Here is a 14,979-nt window from a genome sequence, read left to right as displayed (position 1 = left end):
CAGTCGTCACTGTGAGAACCTGGTAGAGCTTCTGAAGGTAAACTCGCAAAAAGAGTAAGGTCCCCCTCCTTGACTGGGTCCCCCTGGAGTTTAAGTCTTGTTAATACTTGTCCACACTGAGCTTCCAGCACTTGGTCAGTTACAGTTCAGGTTTTCCTCCCCAGCAGTGGTCCCGCTGAGGTTTCCACCTGTGGGTTCCTCCTCCACTCAGTTGTGATTCTCTGTATCTGCCCCTCTGTCTCTCCCATTTTTGCATCAGTCACTTACACTGTGACCTCACTTCTATGGTGGGTCTAAGAGAGGCTGTTAATTTTACAGTTTGTTTCAAGCTTTTTACTTGTTAGGATGGAGTGGTGACTTCTAAGCTCATTCCTTAAATGTTGAGCCAGAAAACAGAAGTAAGAGCTATTCTTTTTAATCAATAATTTTTCTTATGTAAATACTGTCCAGGAATTGCTGAAAAGCCGGAACCAAGGGGGTTGGTGCTATTAGACTTTTAGGGGGTGGACCAATGGCTTGGCATTACCTTATAGGCTCAGAGCAAAGCAGTGCCAAACTTTTCAATATCCAGATGATTATAAAGTAGATAAGGATGATTAATAGGTTATGTAACTTTTCAAAAAACAAAGATGCTGGTGGGTGACTGGCTGTCCTACAAAATACCACAATTTAAAAATATAAAACAAACAAGACAGGTTCTTAGAAATTTGATAATGATAAAAGTAATTAGTTCCTTAATCAACAAGGACCCACTGTATAGCACAGGGAACTGTACTCAATATTCTGTAATAACCTGTGGGGGAAAATAATCTGAAAAAGAATGACTATATGTATCAATATAAATGAACCACTTTATTGTACACCTGAAACTAACACAACATTGTAGATCAACTATACTCCAATATAAAATAAAAATTAAATTAAGAAGAAGTAAATAGTTCTTTTTTTTGAATTTTTGAATTTTATTTTATTTATTTTTTTATACAGCAGGTTCTTATTAGTTATCCATTTTATACATATTAGTGTATAAATCTCCCAATTCATCACACACCCCCAGCCTCTTTCCCCCATTGGTATCCATACTTCTTTAGTACAGTAACTCTTTGGTAAGTGGATATATGTTATTCCAAAGCTAATTTTGTTAACTAGAAGGAATGAAACTTGTTTTTTCAATTATAGGATAACATTAAGCATAAAGACCATATTGACCATCAGAAGGATAAAGTCGCCTTGACTCTGGCTCGTCTAGCCCGCCATGTCGAAGTGGAGAAACAGCAGAAAGAAGAGAAGAATAGAGCATTCAGGGTATGTGGCTGTTTTAATTGATATTTTACCAGATTATAGAGTTGTTTATAAGAAAGTTAAAGAGGTGCTTGTGTAATCAAAAAATGTATAATTGGATCCAAGTTCAGCATGAAGTCTACATAGCTCACTGAGTTAGTAGTAATTCATGACGGCCTTTTACATCTGTTTTTGTTTGTTGGATTCTACTCATATATGTATACAGACAAAAAAAGAAAAAATAGAATTAAGTGGACTTTACTTTTGGGAATTAAAAATCATGGGATTCCTTAAGCTGGTGAGCAGTTAAGGGTTTCTAGTTACTTTATCACAGTTTATTAGGGCTTCTGTAGATATAAGCTGTTGAAAGGTTATTTTCTACTAAGTAGAGCCAGACCACTTTCACTTCAGCCTCTCCCTTCAGATTATTGAATTAGTGTGGTAGAAGAGCTACTACGTGGAAAATGAAGCCTAATTTAGACTCTTGCATGATATAAACCTTTTAAAACCTTGACTTGCTTTATTTATTTTTTTAAGATTTTTTTTTGATGTGGACCATTTTTAAAGTCTTTACTGAATTTGTTATAATATTCCTTCTGTTTTATGTTTTGGTTTTTTGGCCATGAGGCATGTAGGATCTTAGCTCCTCAATCAGGGATCGAACCCGCACCCCCTGCATTGGAAGGCGAAGTCTTAACCACTGGACCGCCAGGGAAGTCCCTTGACTTGCTTTAGAAGGCACCAAATGAAATTACCTTAAAGAACTCCCCCAATATTGCCAAATGTCTGTTAGGAGTAGAATGTTGGCAAGTTGGGTAAAAAAAAAATCCTACTGGGAGTTTAAAAATGGAAATAGAAATCATGGCATAATTTTACGTTGTATGTTTTTGATTCCTTGTTCCATTGCTTATTATAAAGGAATTTATATATTTCTGTTGCCTCTGTTTTAGTATCTCCTAATCTAATGTAGAATACATTAGTCTTCTTTAAATTTAGAAGTAGCTTTGTTTGGGGACTTTAAACTTTATAATGTAATACCAGTTAAATTAGAGCATAGTATTCTAATTGTATGTTTAAAATGCTTAATACATCAGTGATACTTTTTTTTATTTTTGGTTGTGTTGGGTCTTCGTTGCTGCACGTGGGCTTTCTCTAGTTGTGGCGAGTGGTGTCTACTCTTTGTTGCGGTGCGCGAGCTTCTCATTGCAGTGGCTTCTCTTGTTGCGGAGCACAGGTTCTAGGCGCACAGGCTTCAGTAGTTGTGGCACACGGGCTCAGTAGTTGTGGCTTGCGGGCTCTAGAGTGCAGGCTCAGTAGTTGTAGAGCACGGGCTTAGTTGTTCCGCGGCATGTGGGATCCTCCTGGACTAGGGCTTGAACCCGTGTCCCCTGCATTGGCAGGTGGATTCTTAACCACTGCGCCACCAGGGAAGCCCAAATTAGTGATACTTTTTAAAAGATTCTTTCTTTCCTAGTAGAGACACTATTCAATTTTTTTTTTTTAATTTTTACTGGAGTGTAGTTGATTTACAGTGTTGTGTTAGTTTCATTATGATCAAATCTTTTTTTTTTGGAGCAAAATTGCTTTACAATGTTGTGTTAATTTCTGCTGTACGATGAAGTGAATCAGCTATGTGTATACCTGTTTCCCCTCCCTCTCGGACCTCCCTCCCACCCACCCATTTAGGTCATCACAGAGCACCAAGAGGAGCTCCCTGTGCTATACAGTAGGTTCCCACTAGCTATGTATTTTACACATGGTAGTATATTTATGTCAAACCTAATCTCTCAATTCGTCCCACCCTCCTGTTCCCCCCACTGTGTCCACAAGTCCATTCTCACAATCTCTATTCCTGCCCTACAAATAGGTTCCTCTGTACCATTTTTAGATTCCACGTAATATGCGTTAATATACAGTATTTGTTTTTCTCTTTCTGGCTTACTTCACTCCGTATAACAGACTCTAGGTCCATCCACATCTCTAAAAATGACCCATTTTTGTTCCTTTTTATGGCTGAGTAATATTCCATTGTATATGCATACCACAACTTCTTTATCCATTCATCTATCATTGGACATTTAGGTTGTCTCCATGTTCTGACGATTGTAAATAGTGCTGCAATGCACATTGGAGTACATGTGTCTTTTTGAATTATGGTTTTCTCAGGGTGTATGCCCAGTAGAGGGATTGCTGGGTCATATGGTAATTCTATTTTTAGTTTTTTTTTACAGACCCTCCATGCTCTTCTCCATAGTGGCTGTATCAATTTACATTCCCACCAACAGTGCAAAAGGGTTCGCTTTTCTCCACACCCTCTCCAACATTTATTGTTTGTAGATTTTTTGATGATGGCCGTTCTGACTCATATGAGGTGATACCTCATTGTAGTTTTGATCTGCATTTCTCTAATAATTAGTGATGTTGAGCATCTATTCATGTGCCTCTTTGCCATCTGTATGTCTTCTTTGGTGAAATGTCTATTTAGGTCTTCTGCCCATTTTTTGATTGGGTTGTTTGCTTTTTTAATATTGAGCTGCATGAGCTGTTTATATATTTTGGAGATTAATCCTTTGTCCGTTGCTTCATTTGCAAATATTTTCTCCCATTCTGAGGGTTGTCTTTTCGTCTTGTTTTTGGTTTCCTTTGCTGTGCAAAAGCTTTTAAGTTTAATTCGGTCCCATTTGTTTATTTTTGTTTTTATTTTCATTACTGTAGGAGGTGGGTCAAACAAGATCTTGCTGTGGTTTATTTCAGAGTGTTTTTCCTATGTTTTTCTCTAAGAGCTTTATAGTGTCTGCTCTTACATTAGGTCTTTAATCCGTTTTGAGTTTATTTTTGTATGTGGTGTTCAGTATTGTTCTAATTTCATTCTTTTACATGTAGCTGTCCAGTTTTCCCAGCCCCACTTATTGAAGAGGCTGTCTTTTCACCATTGTATTGTTCTTGCCTCCTTTGTCATAAATTAGGTGACCATATTGTGCATGGGTTTATCTCTGGGCTTCTGTCCTGTTCCATTGATCTGTATTTCTATTTTTTTGCCAGTACCATAATGTTTTGACTACTGTAGCTTTGTAGTATAGTTTGAAGTCGGGGAGCCTGATTCCTCTAGCTCTGTTTTTCTTTCTCAAGATTGCTTTGGCTATTTGGGGTCTTTTGTGTTTCCATACAAATTGTGAAATATTTTGTTCTAATTCTGTGAAGAATGCCATTGGTAGTTTGATAGGGATTGCACTGAATCTGTAGATTGCTTTGGGTAGTATAGTCATTTTCACAATACTGATTCTTCCAATCCAAGAACATGGTATATTTCTCCATCTGTTTATGTCATCTTTGATTTCTTTAATCAGTGTTTTATAGTTTTCTGAGTATAGGTCTTTTGCCTCCGTAGGTAAGTTTATTCTTAGGTATTTTATTCTTTTTGTTGCTATGGTAAATGGGATTGTTTCCTTAATTTCTCTTTCTGATTTTTTGTTAGCGTATAGTAATGCAAGAGATTTCTGTGCATTAATTTTGTATCCTGCAACCTTACCAAATTCATTGATTAGTTCTAGTAGTTTTCTGGTGGCATCTTTAGGATTTTCTATATATAGTATCATGTCATTTGTAAACAGTGACAGTTTTACTTCTTTTTTTCCAATTTGTATTCCTTTTATTTCTTTTCCTTCTCTTATTGCCATGGCTAGGACTTCCAAAACTATGTTGAATAGAGTGGCAAGAGTGGACATCCTTGTCTTGTTCCTGATCTTAGTGGAAATGCTTTCAGTTTTTCACCATTGAGAATGATGTTTGCTGTGGGTTTGTCATACATGGCCTTAATTATGTTGGGGTAGGTTCCCTCTATGCCCATTTTCTGGAGAGTTTTTATCATAAATGGGTATTGAATTTTGTCAAAAGCTTTCTCTGCATCTATTGAGATGACCATATGGTTTTTATTCCTTAATTTGTTAATATGGTGTATCACATTGATTGATGTGCATATATTGATGAATCCTTGCATTCCTGGGATAAATCCCACTTGATCATGGTGTATGATCCTTTTAATGTGCTGTTGGATTCTGTTTGTAGTATTTTGTTGGGGATTTTTGCATCTATGTTCATCAGTGATATTGGTCTGTAATTTTCTTTTTTTGTGACATCTTTGTCAGGTTTTGGTATCAGGGTGATGGTGGCCTTGTAGAACGAATTTGGGAGTGTTTGTCCCTCTGCGGTTTTTTGGAAGAGTTTGAGAAGGATCGGTGTTAGCTCTTCTTTAAATATTTGATAGAATTTGCCTGTGAAGCCATCTGGTCCTGGACCTTTGTTTGTTGGAAGATTTTTAATTACAGTTTCAATTTCATTCCTTGTGATAGGTCTGCTTATATTTTCTAATTCTTCCTCGTTCAGTCTTGGAATATTGTACCTTTCCAAGAATTTGTCCATTTTTCATGGTTGTCCATTTTATTGGCATATAGTTGTTTGTACTAGTCTCTTATAATCCTTTGTATTTCTGCGGTGTCAGTTGTGTTTTCTCCTTTTTTGTTTCTAATTTTATTGATTTGTGTCCCCCCCCCCTTTTTTTGGATGAGTCTGGCTAAAGGTTTATCAATTTTGTTTATCTTCTCAAAGAACCAGCTTTTAGTTTGATTATTCTTTGCTACTGTTTTCTTCATTTCTATTTCATTTATTTCTTCTCTGATCTTTATGATTTCTTCCCTTCTACTGACTTTGAGTTTTCTTCATTCTTCTTTCTCTAGTTGCTTTAGGTGTAGGGTTAGATCGTTTGAGATTTTTCTTCTTTCTTGAGGTGAGCTTGAATTGCTATAAATTTCCCTCGTAGAACTGCTTTTGCTGTGTCCCATAGGTTTTGGGCCTCTGAATCTGAACTACTGGGCTAACAGAGGACCTCAGACCCCAGGGAATATTCATCAGAGTGAGGTCTCCCAGCGGTCCTCATCTCAGCATGAAGACCGAGCTCTGCCTAACAGCCTGAAAATTCCAGTGCTAGAAGCCTTAGGCCAAACAACTTCTAAGACAGGAACACAGTCCCACCCATCAAAAAAATAAATAAATAAAAGAGATGACAAAAAACGTGTCACACATTAAAGAGCAAGTAAAAACCTACAAGACCAAATAACTGAAGAGGAAATAGGCATCCTACCTGAAAAAGACCTCAGTGTAATGATAGTAAAGATTATCCGGAATCTTGGAAATAGAATGGAGGCACGGATTGAGAAAATGCAAGAAATGTTTAACAAATATCTAGAAGAACTAAAGAAAAAACAAACATAGATGAACAACACAATAACTGAAATGAAAAATACACTAGAAGGAATCAGTAACAGAATAACTGAGGCAGAAGAATGAATAAGTGAGCTGGAAGGTAGATTGGTGGAAGTAACTGCCAAGGAGCAGAAGAAAACAAAAAGAATGAAAAGAATTGAAGACAATCTCAGAGACCTCTGGGACAACACTAAACACACCAACATTCGCATTATAGTGGTCCCAGAAGAAGAAGAGAAAAAGAAAGGGTCTGAGAAAATATTCAAAGAGATTATAGTGAAAAACTTCCCTAACATGGGAAAGGAAATAGTCCTCCAAGTCCAGGAAGTGCGGAGTCCCATAGAGGGTAAACCCTAGGAGAAATACACCAAGACACATATTAATCAAACTAACAAAAATTAAAGTCAAAGAAAAAATATTAAAGGCAGCAAGGGAAAAGCAAAGAATAACATACAAAGGAATCCCCATAAGGATATCAGCTGATTTTTCAGCAGAAACTCTGCAGGCCAGAAGGGAGTGGCAGGATATACTTAAAGTGATGAAAGAAAAAGCCCTACAACCAAGATTACGTTTACCCAGCAACGATATCGTTCAGATCTAATAGAGAAATCAAAAGTTTTACAGACAAGCAAAAGGAAGAGAATTCAGCACCACTGAACCAGCTGTACAACAAGTGCTAAAGGAACTTCTCTAGGCAGGAAGCACAAGAGAAGAAAAAGACCCACAGAAACAAACCCAAAACAATTAAGAAAATGGTAATAGGAACCTACATATCGATAATAACCTTGAATGTAAATGGATTAAGGGCCCCAACCAAAAGACACAGACTGGCTGAATGTATACAAAAACAAGACCCATGTATATGCTGTCTACAAGAGACCCACTTCAGACCTAGGGACTATACAGACTGAAAGTGAAGGAGTGGAAAAAGATATTCCATGCAAATGGAAATCAAAAGAAAGCTGGAGTAGCAATACTTGTATCAGATAAAGTAGACTTTAAGATAAAGGCTGTTACAAGATATAAGGAAGGACACTACATAATGATCAGGGGATCAGTCTAAGAAGAAGATATAACAATTATCAATATTTATGCACCCAACATAGGAGCACCTCAATACATAAGGCAAATGCTAACAACCATAAAAGGGGAAATCAACAGTAACACATTCATAGTAGGGGACTTTAGCACCCCACTTAGACCAATGGACAGATCATCCAAACAGAAAATAAATAGGGGGCCTCCCTGGTGGCGCAGTGGTTGAGAGTCCGCCTGCCGATGCAGGGGATACGGGTTCGTGCCCCGGTCTGGGAGGATCCCATATGCCGCGGAGCGGCTGGGCCCGTGAGCCATGGCCGCTGGGCCTGCACATCCGGAGCCTGTGCTCCGCAACGGGAGAGGCCACAACAGTGAGAGGCCCGCATACCGCAAAAAGAAAAAAAAATAAAAATAAATAAATAGGAAACACAAGCTTTAAATGACACAGTAGACAAGATAGATTCAATTGTTATTTATAGGACATTCCACCTGAAAGTGGTGGAATACACTTTCTTCTCAAGTGCACACAGAACATTCTCCAGGATAGATCACATCTTAGGTCACAAATCAAGCCTTGGAAAATTTAAGGAAGTTGAAATTGTATCAAGCATCTTTTCTGACCACAACGCTATGAGATTGGAAATTAATTACAGAAAAATAAACTGTAAAAAACACAAATACATAGAGGCCAAACAGTGCGCTACTAAATAACCAAGAGATAACTGAAGAAATCAAAGAAGAAATAAAAAAATACAGAGAAACAAATGACAACAAAAACACTATTCAATTTTAAGGAAGATCCTTTCCCCAGACTATGTTAAGTGTGTTATTTATGGGTTGTGGGCAAAGTCTCTTTGAGAGAGGAGCGGTTTGCAAGTTTTCCCCCTTTTCTGCCCATTTTTTCAGTATGCTCACTTCTTTTCCCAGATCAGATGTTACAGATATGTTAACACCACATAGGTAATAAAGCATTTGAGATGAGTTCAGAATCTGTTAGTCACTGTGACAGGTAGGGTTTTTCTCAAGGGTAGTTTCAGCTTTTACCCATGTAAATGTTCATTCATTGTATTAAAGACTTCACCTTAGCATTTGAGAAAGTTTTTTTAAACTTTGAAATTCTTGTTTATCCAATTGTAAAGAATAAATTTATCTAGATTTCATTCTTTTCTACGAAAGAAACTGACTCACACAGATACTTTAGCTCGTTTTTTGCTATCCATTCATGACTTTTTTCTTGTTTGATTCTCCTTATATATAACTTGTTTTTTAAAACTAGGTGACAGAAAACAAAAAGAAAACAAAACTACCTGAAAGGAAGATAATGAAACTAAAGTAAAACTAATTCTTGCAGAATTTTAGTAGGTGTTAACTGTGACTAAAAATATAGTAGAAAATGTCTTCCAGCTCTTCTAGGCCTTTGTGAATTGTTGGTGTCTCACTGTTAGAGTGGATTGTCCCATCTTTTGTGATGGAAAGGTTTTAAAGAAAATTTGTTAAAATCTTCACTGGATAAATCACTTTCAGAGATAATGTGTTGTGCTTGACTAGTTGATCAGTTACCAGCTTTGCTTGTTGATATTCCAGGAGTTAAGATGACTTGCATGAAGGGATGTACCCCTAATGTGTGTGGAAATAGCTGGGTGACAGGAAAAGGATGACTAATTTGGGGGTGATTTTAGCCAGCCAATGTTTTTTGATCATTGACTACGTATGGCTACAGAGTTCAAATTCTATTGTAAGAAATGCCAGAGAACTTTCTTTTTAAAAAGCCTGCTTATTTTTAATTACTGACAGTAGTTTAAAATAAGTAGGCTATTGGCTGGCATATAGTAATATTTAATCTCAATTATATTTATTTTAAGGTGTTTTTTAAAAGATTTTTGTAAGGAACTCTGATAGATGGTTTAATTTTGTACATAAGAAAATGTCTTTATAGTCTACCAGAGCCTTGCCATATTACTTTCTTTGGATAAACTAATTTTGTTTCCCATGGCATATTATCCAGAGCACTGATCCTATAGGATACACTTTGAGAAAAAAAAAGTAATTTGGTGACTCATCAAGTTGGGATACTGTGTATTCACTGTAAGGAAAATCACATGTGTGTTAGCACTTCAAGGTTTTGGAAGTCCTGCACAGAAGGGACCTTTTGAACTCTGTATTGAAACCAGTGGTTCTATACTTAATTTGATTAAGAGAATTTTTTTAAATGTATATAATGCATATTAACATCTTTGGAAAATTAGTATTCTATGGCCATACTTAGAACAAAGTTGTGTAGAAGATTTTTTTCAGAGTAAAATCTTGAATCTCCCTGTCCCCCTACTTACCCTTGCTGATAGAAGATCCTATTATAGTGATAAGTAGGTCATTCAATATTCTGGTCTATTTCTTGCAAATCCAGCATTTGTGGATTTGTGATTTCTTTTTAACAACCTTTTTGAGACACAGTATGTTGTACAGTAAGTCCCCTACTTATGAACGAGTTCCGTTCTGAGAGCGCGTTCATAAGTCCAGTTTGTTCGTAAGTCCAACAAAGTTAGCCTACGTACCCAACTAACACAATCGGCTATATAGTACTGTACTGTAATAGGTTTATAATACTTTTCACACAAATAATATGTAAGAAACAAGCAAACACAAAATATAAAGAAAACATTTAAAATCTTACAGTACAGCACCTTGAAAAGTACAGTAGTACAGTACAACAGATGGCATACAGGGGCTGGCATCGAGTGAACAGGCAAGAAGAGTTACTGACTGGAGGAGATCCTGGACTTGAAATACAGATACTGTACTACCGTACTCTATACAATACTGTACAGTAAAGTACACAAAATCACAACCAGTTGTAGAGTATGCACACATGTGACAATGTACGCCAGACTCATGAACTAACTTACTTGACTGGACATGCAAACATACATTCGTATCTTTGAAAGCTCGCATCTTGAAGGTTCGTGTGTAGGGGACTTACTGTACTGGTTAAGTGAATGGATTCTAGAATCAGATTGGAGAATGAGAGCTTAAATCCTGGCATTGTTATTTATCCTTGTGCAATTTATTTGACCTTCATGTGCCTCAGTTTTCCCATCATAAAATGGGAACAATAATATACCAAACTCATAGAGTTATTGTGAGAATTAGATCTAAGATGCTTTTAGAATAGTGCCTGGCACGTGGTAAGTGGTTAATTAGTGTTACTTGTTAAATACAGCATGATTAGAGTATGCAAATAGCTTTATCAGTAACATAACTAGAAAGATTTAGAGACTATAACAGTCTAAAACATCTAGTTTAGTGGTTGGCACTAGCCCACTGCCTGTTTTTATAAATAAAATTTTATTGGAACATAGCCATGCCCATTTGTTTACATATTATCTATGGCTGTTTTCATGCCGCAGCAGCAGAGTTGAGTAGTTGCAAAAGAGACTATATGGGCTGCAAAGCCTAAAATATTTACACTGTGGCCTTTTATGGAAAAAGTTTGCCAGCCTTTGATTTAGACGCAATAGATGCTTTATACTGGCACATTTTAAGTACTAATGTGTGTCTGCTCTTATACTATTCACTGAACAAATATTTAATAGGCTTCTGTATACTTCAGACTATATATGGAAAATTTGAAGGAAAATGTAAAAAAGGTTAAAGATGAAAATAATAATTCATATTTCCATTCCAGAGATAGCCATTGACATTTATCATATTTATTTTCTGCCTTTTCCCTCTCTGCAGATAGAGTTACATATAGCTTGAAATAATCTTTGTTTATATTTGGCCTTATTTGTTTAATACTATTTGGTGACCCACTTGATATCAAAAGTATATTTCTGCTTCAATGAAAAAGTTTTGTTAGTGTTTCTAATGACTTTCATGAAATGTACACACCATAATTTACTTAAATGGTACCCTATTGTTGGAGATTAATTTGTTGCAAACTTTGTGCAAATGTAGATGACACTGGGATCAACATCTTAGAGCATGAACCTTTGGTTTGACTTACCTCTTTAAGATAGAGTTCTAGGTGTGGAGTTACAGGGATAAAGGATAATCAATATTTTCTGATCGCTGTTGTGACAAAATCATTTTCTTAAGGAAACCGGATTAGTAACCATAGGTTAATTGAGTTTTTTCTTAATATCTTTAGGAAAAAATAGATTTTCAACATGCTCATGGGTTACAAGAATTGGAATTTATTCGAGGACATTCTGATACAGAAGCAGCGAGACTGTGTGTGGACCAATGGTTAAAAATGCCAGGTAGGTATTCTTTAGAGATCAGAGTGGAACATAAGATTACCAAGCTTCCCTAAAGCCTTAAAGCATTGTGTCTGTTTTACTCAGTTGCTAATAAGTATATAAAGTATTGAAATTTAGTTCAGTAATACTTAACAGAAGGCCTACTTTACCAGTTGTCTTCCTACTTTGGCAAAAGTGTATTTTGAGTATAAGTAATCCTTGAGCTGATCATTTATTCATTCCTATGTCTCCTAGTTATTACCCTCTATGGGAGGGCGTGTAACAGGTTACTTGAGGTCAGGTTTCTCTAAGGAAGTGGAATTTAAGCTGAGATGGAAAGGATTAGCATTTACTTATTTGTCAGTGCAGCCTGTGTAGATACTTTGTTAAGGAAATGTCCATGTGTGAGGCTCATGGAAAGCAGTGGGTAGCTTCTTCATTGCTAACTCTTTGCAGACCTGAAATTCCTGGAAGAGTCACTGTGCAGTGTTTTCCTCCTACCAGATAATTTGGTAGAATTTTTAAGAGCCACCATGGCAGCTTTTCTAGCTTGTCTTGTAGAAGACCCACTGAGCCCTTAAAGGCTTGGGATATCCACAGAAACCTTAGCTGTGGATTTAATCCAGCAGAAAGTTTAATTACAAAAAGTCTTAAAAATATCTATGTATGCAGTGCTCAACTTTGAACCTAGGTGTCTTATTCTGTAGTTTTCAGAGGGCTTTTCTTTGAATAGAATCAAATTGCCACTTTTAAAATAATTCCAATAATTTGTAGATATTTTAACACTTGGCCACTCCCTGAAACTGTATTTTGTTCTTATCTCCCAATGTGTTTGTGCCTGGCAAACTCCCACCGTGCCCCATCCTCCTTTTTAAATACCCTTTCCTCTTTTATTCTTCTTAGTTGCCTATTGGGTTAGCCCTACGGATAACATTCAATACTAGAAGTTGCTAGGTTTATTTAGTCTACATAAGTTTGGTTGTTCAGCTGTCTTTGATCCCACAGTGCTGTAGTCATTTCTCTCAAATAGTTTCTTCCCTGTTAAGTTGCATTGATAAGTTTACGTGTCTGTGTCTTTTACCAGATTTATATGCTCCGTGGGGACAGAGACTAAGGCTTATTAATCCTTTTCAGTGTCAGTGCCTAAGAAGAAGCCTCAGCATAAAGATGTCCAATAAGTATTGGTTGAATATTATACAAGAGTGGGCTGTAGGATTTGCATATGAACACAGAAAAGAAGCCTAGAACTCGGGTACCAAATGTGACTGTCATTCAACTAAAGAAAAGAATTGTTTGGCATTCCAGACCTACTTTAGGAAAAATACTTAGAAATTATGGTCCTTAGCTGCATCAGAATCACCTGGGAGTCTTAAATACCCATGTCTGGGCCTCACCGCTAGAGATAATTCTAGGGCATCTGTAGATTTGGGAAGATTCCTACGTGATTTTGATAGGAAAATGGGCTAGAACTACAGGCTCAATCTACAAGATCTTTTTTTTTTTTTTTTCAAAGGTTGTGCTCCTTTTTTTTTTTTTTTTTAATTAATTAATTTATTTATTTTTGCTGTGTTGGGTCTTTGTTTCTGTGCTAGGGCTTCCTGTAGTCGTGGCAAGTGGGGGTCACTCTTCATCGCGGTGCGCGGGCCTCTCTTGTGGCGGAGCACAGGCTCCAGACGCACAGGCTCAGTAATTGTGGCTCACGGGCCCAGTTGCTCCGCGGCATGTGGGATCTTCCCAGACCAGGGCTCGAACCCGTGTCCCCTGCATTAGCAGGCAGATTCTCAACCACTGCGCCACCAGGGAAGCCCTACAAGATCTTTTGTAAAAATCGTTCATCTCATGAATCTAACACTTTCAAGTCTTGTCTAGAATGATTGCTGGGCCAGTAATATGTCCCTTTAGGCCTAATCCCTGGCCTCCAGATTGTCAGAATATTTTAGTTCATTGTAAATTGAATTCATGAGCATCTGTTTATATATTTCGGGGAACAAATGAGTCACTTAGCTGTGTCTTTAGGATTCTTTGCAAGATGTGGTATTGTATCAGTCACTTCAGGTGACATCTGGTTCAGTGGTGGCTGATAATCTTGTGCCTTGAGTTAAGGTCTTTAGTTATGCTCTTTTTATGTGATTGTTTTATCTTTGTACTTGGTCCCTGCCACTCCGTAACACTGAAGTCTGGGGTCTTCTGCTAGCACAGCTGCCTTAGCATTGGGCTATACTTGGTGTGGTGCCGTTCCACACATGGGCTTCAGAGAATGCTGAGATCTTTGAGGAGAGGAGAGCTGGGGAGAATAGAGATGGCATTGTTCTCGTCAATTATAAAAAGTGAGATTCTACTTCTCAGTAGCATTAAGGGACTTCTTCAATCTGTTCCAAAGTATCCAACCATTATAATTCAGTTCTTTGATTAGAAATACTTTGAGTACTTTATAATTACTCAAACTTGAAATCCATCTTTTATTTTTTATAGACTTTTATAGTTAGGCCAGTTTCCACACATTTGAATACTTAGTAATTTAAAAACAACACTGTACTATTTAAGGAAAAGAGCTGTTTAAATCTCTCTGTATTTTGCCTTTCCATAGATAAAGCTTATTTTCTTTCTGGCTTGTTTTCTCCACTTTGATTTTTATCCAGAACCTCTGTTTGGCTAAATAAAGGTTTTAATAGGCAACACCTGGAATGTGGATGGACAGTAAATAAAAATTATTATAATTCTGACTGCATTTAAAAATTAAAGATAAAAAAGTATATTGTTGTTAATGCCTCTTTTAATATGATTAATGCTATGTTAGTCGTTGTTTATTGGTAGAACACATTTATAAGCATTTTGGCAGCATTTAATAGAGGCATTTCCCCCATAAACAGCAGAAAAGCATGGGAACCTTCAACATATATAACCATTTGGGGATCTTAACTAGATGATATTAAAGGAATAACATTTATTCTAGTTAAATGCTTAGGGACTTCGTAGAAATTGCCATAAAGATAAATACACAGCTTTTTGTTGTATGAAATATTCAAGGTATTTGAGTGAAACAATTTACAAGAAATAATAATAAAAGATAATAAACTATCTAGAGTATATATTAGAATCCTCCTGGCAGTTTTTACAATTCTTTGTTTATACAACATAACTCTAAATTTTTCATTGTGTAACA

At 36.7% G+C, this 14,979-nt stretch overlaps 1 protein-coding gene across 3 annotated transcripts in view; it reads left to right on the top strand.

Moving 5' to 3' along the window:
• Positions 1-14,979, top strand: part of ZNF451 (zinc finger protein 451) — a 90,950-nt gene that overhangs the window by 26,712 nt on the left and 49,259 nt on the right. For 2 of the 3 annotated variants that reach the window (XM_081245460.1, XM_081245459.1), the window contains exons 4-5: positions 1,180-1,305; positions 11,726-11,837. In XM_081245460.1, coding sequence (XP_081101586.1) covers positions 1,180-1,305; positions 11,726-11,837 — 238 coding nt within the window. Of the gene's footprint in view, positions 1-1,179; positions 1,307-11,725; positions 11,838-14,979 lie in introns of those variants that run through there. The other variant, XR_014016797.1, reaches the window with a different exon arrangement.

The sequence above is a fragment of the Mesoplodon bidens genome, assembly GCF_964165515.1.
Source record: "Mesoplodon bidens genome assembly, chromosome: 10".
NCBI classification, from domain to species: domain Eukaryota; kingdom Metazoa; phylum Chordata; class Mammalia; order Artiodactyla; family Ziphiidae; genus Mesoplodon; species Mesoplodon bidens.
Note: the sequence above shows the minus strand (reverse complement) of the source record. Positions and strands in the feature narration are given on the sequence as shown.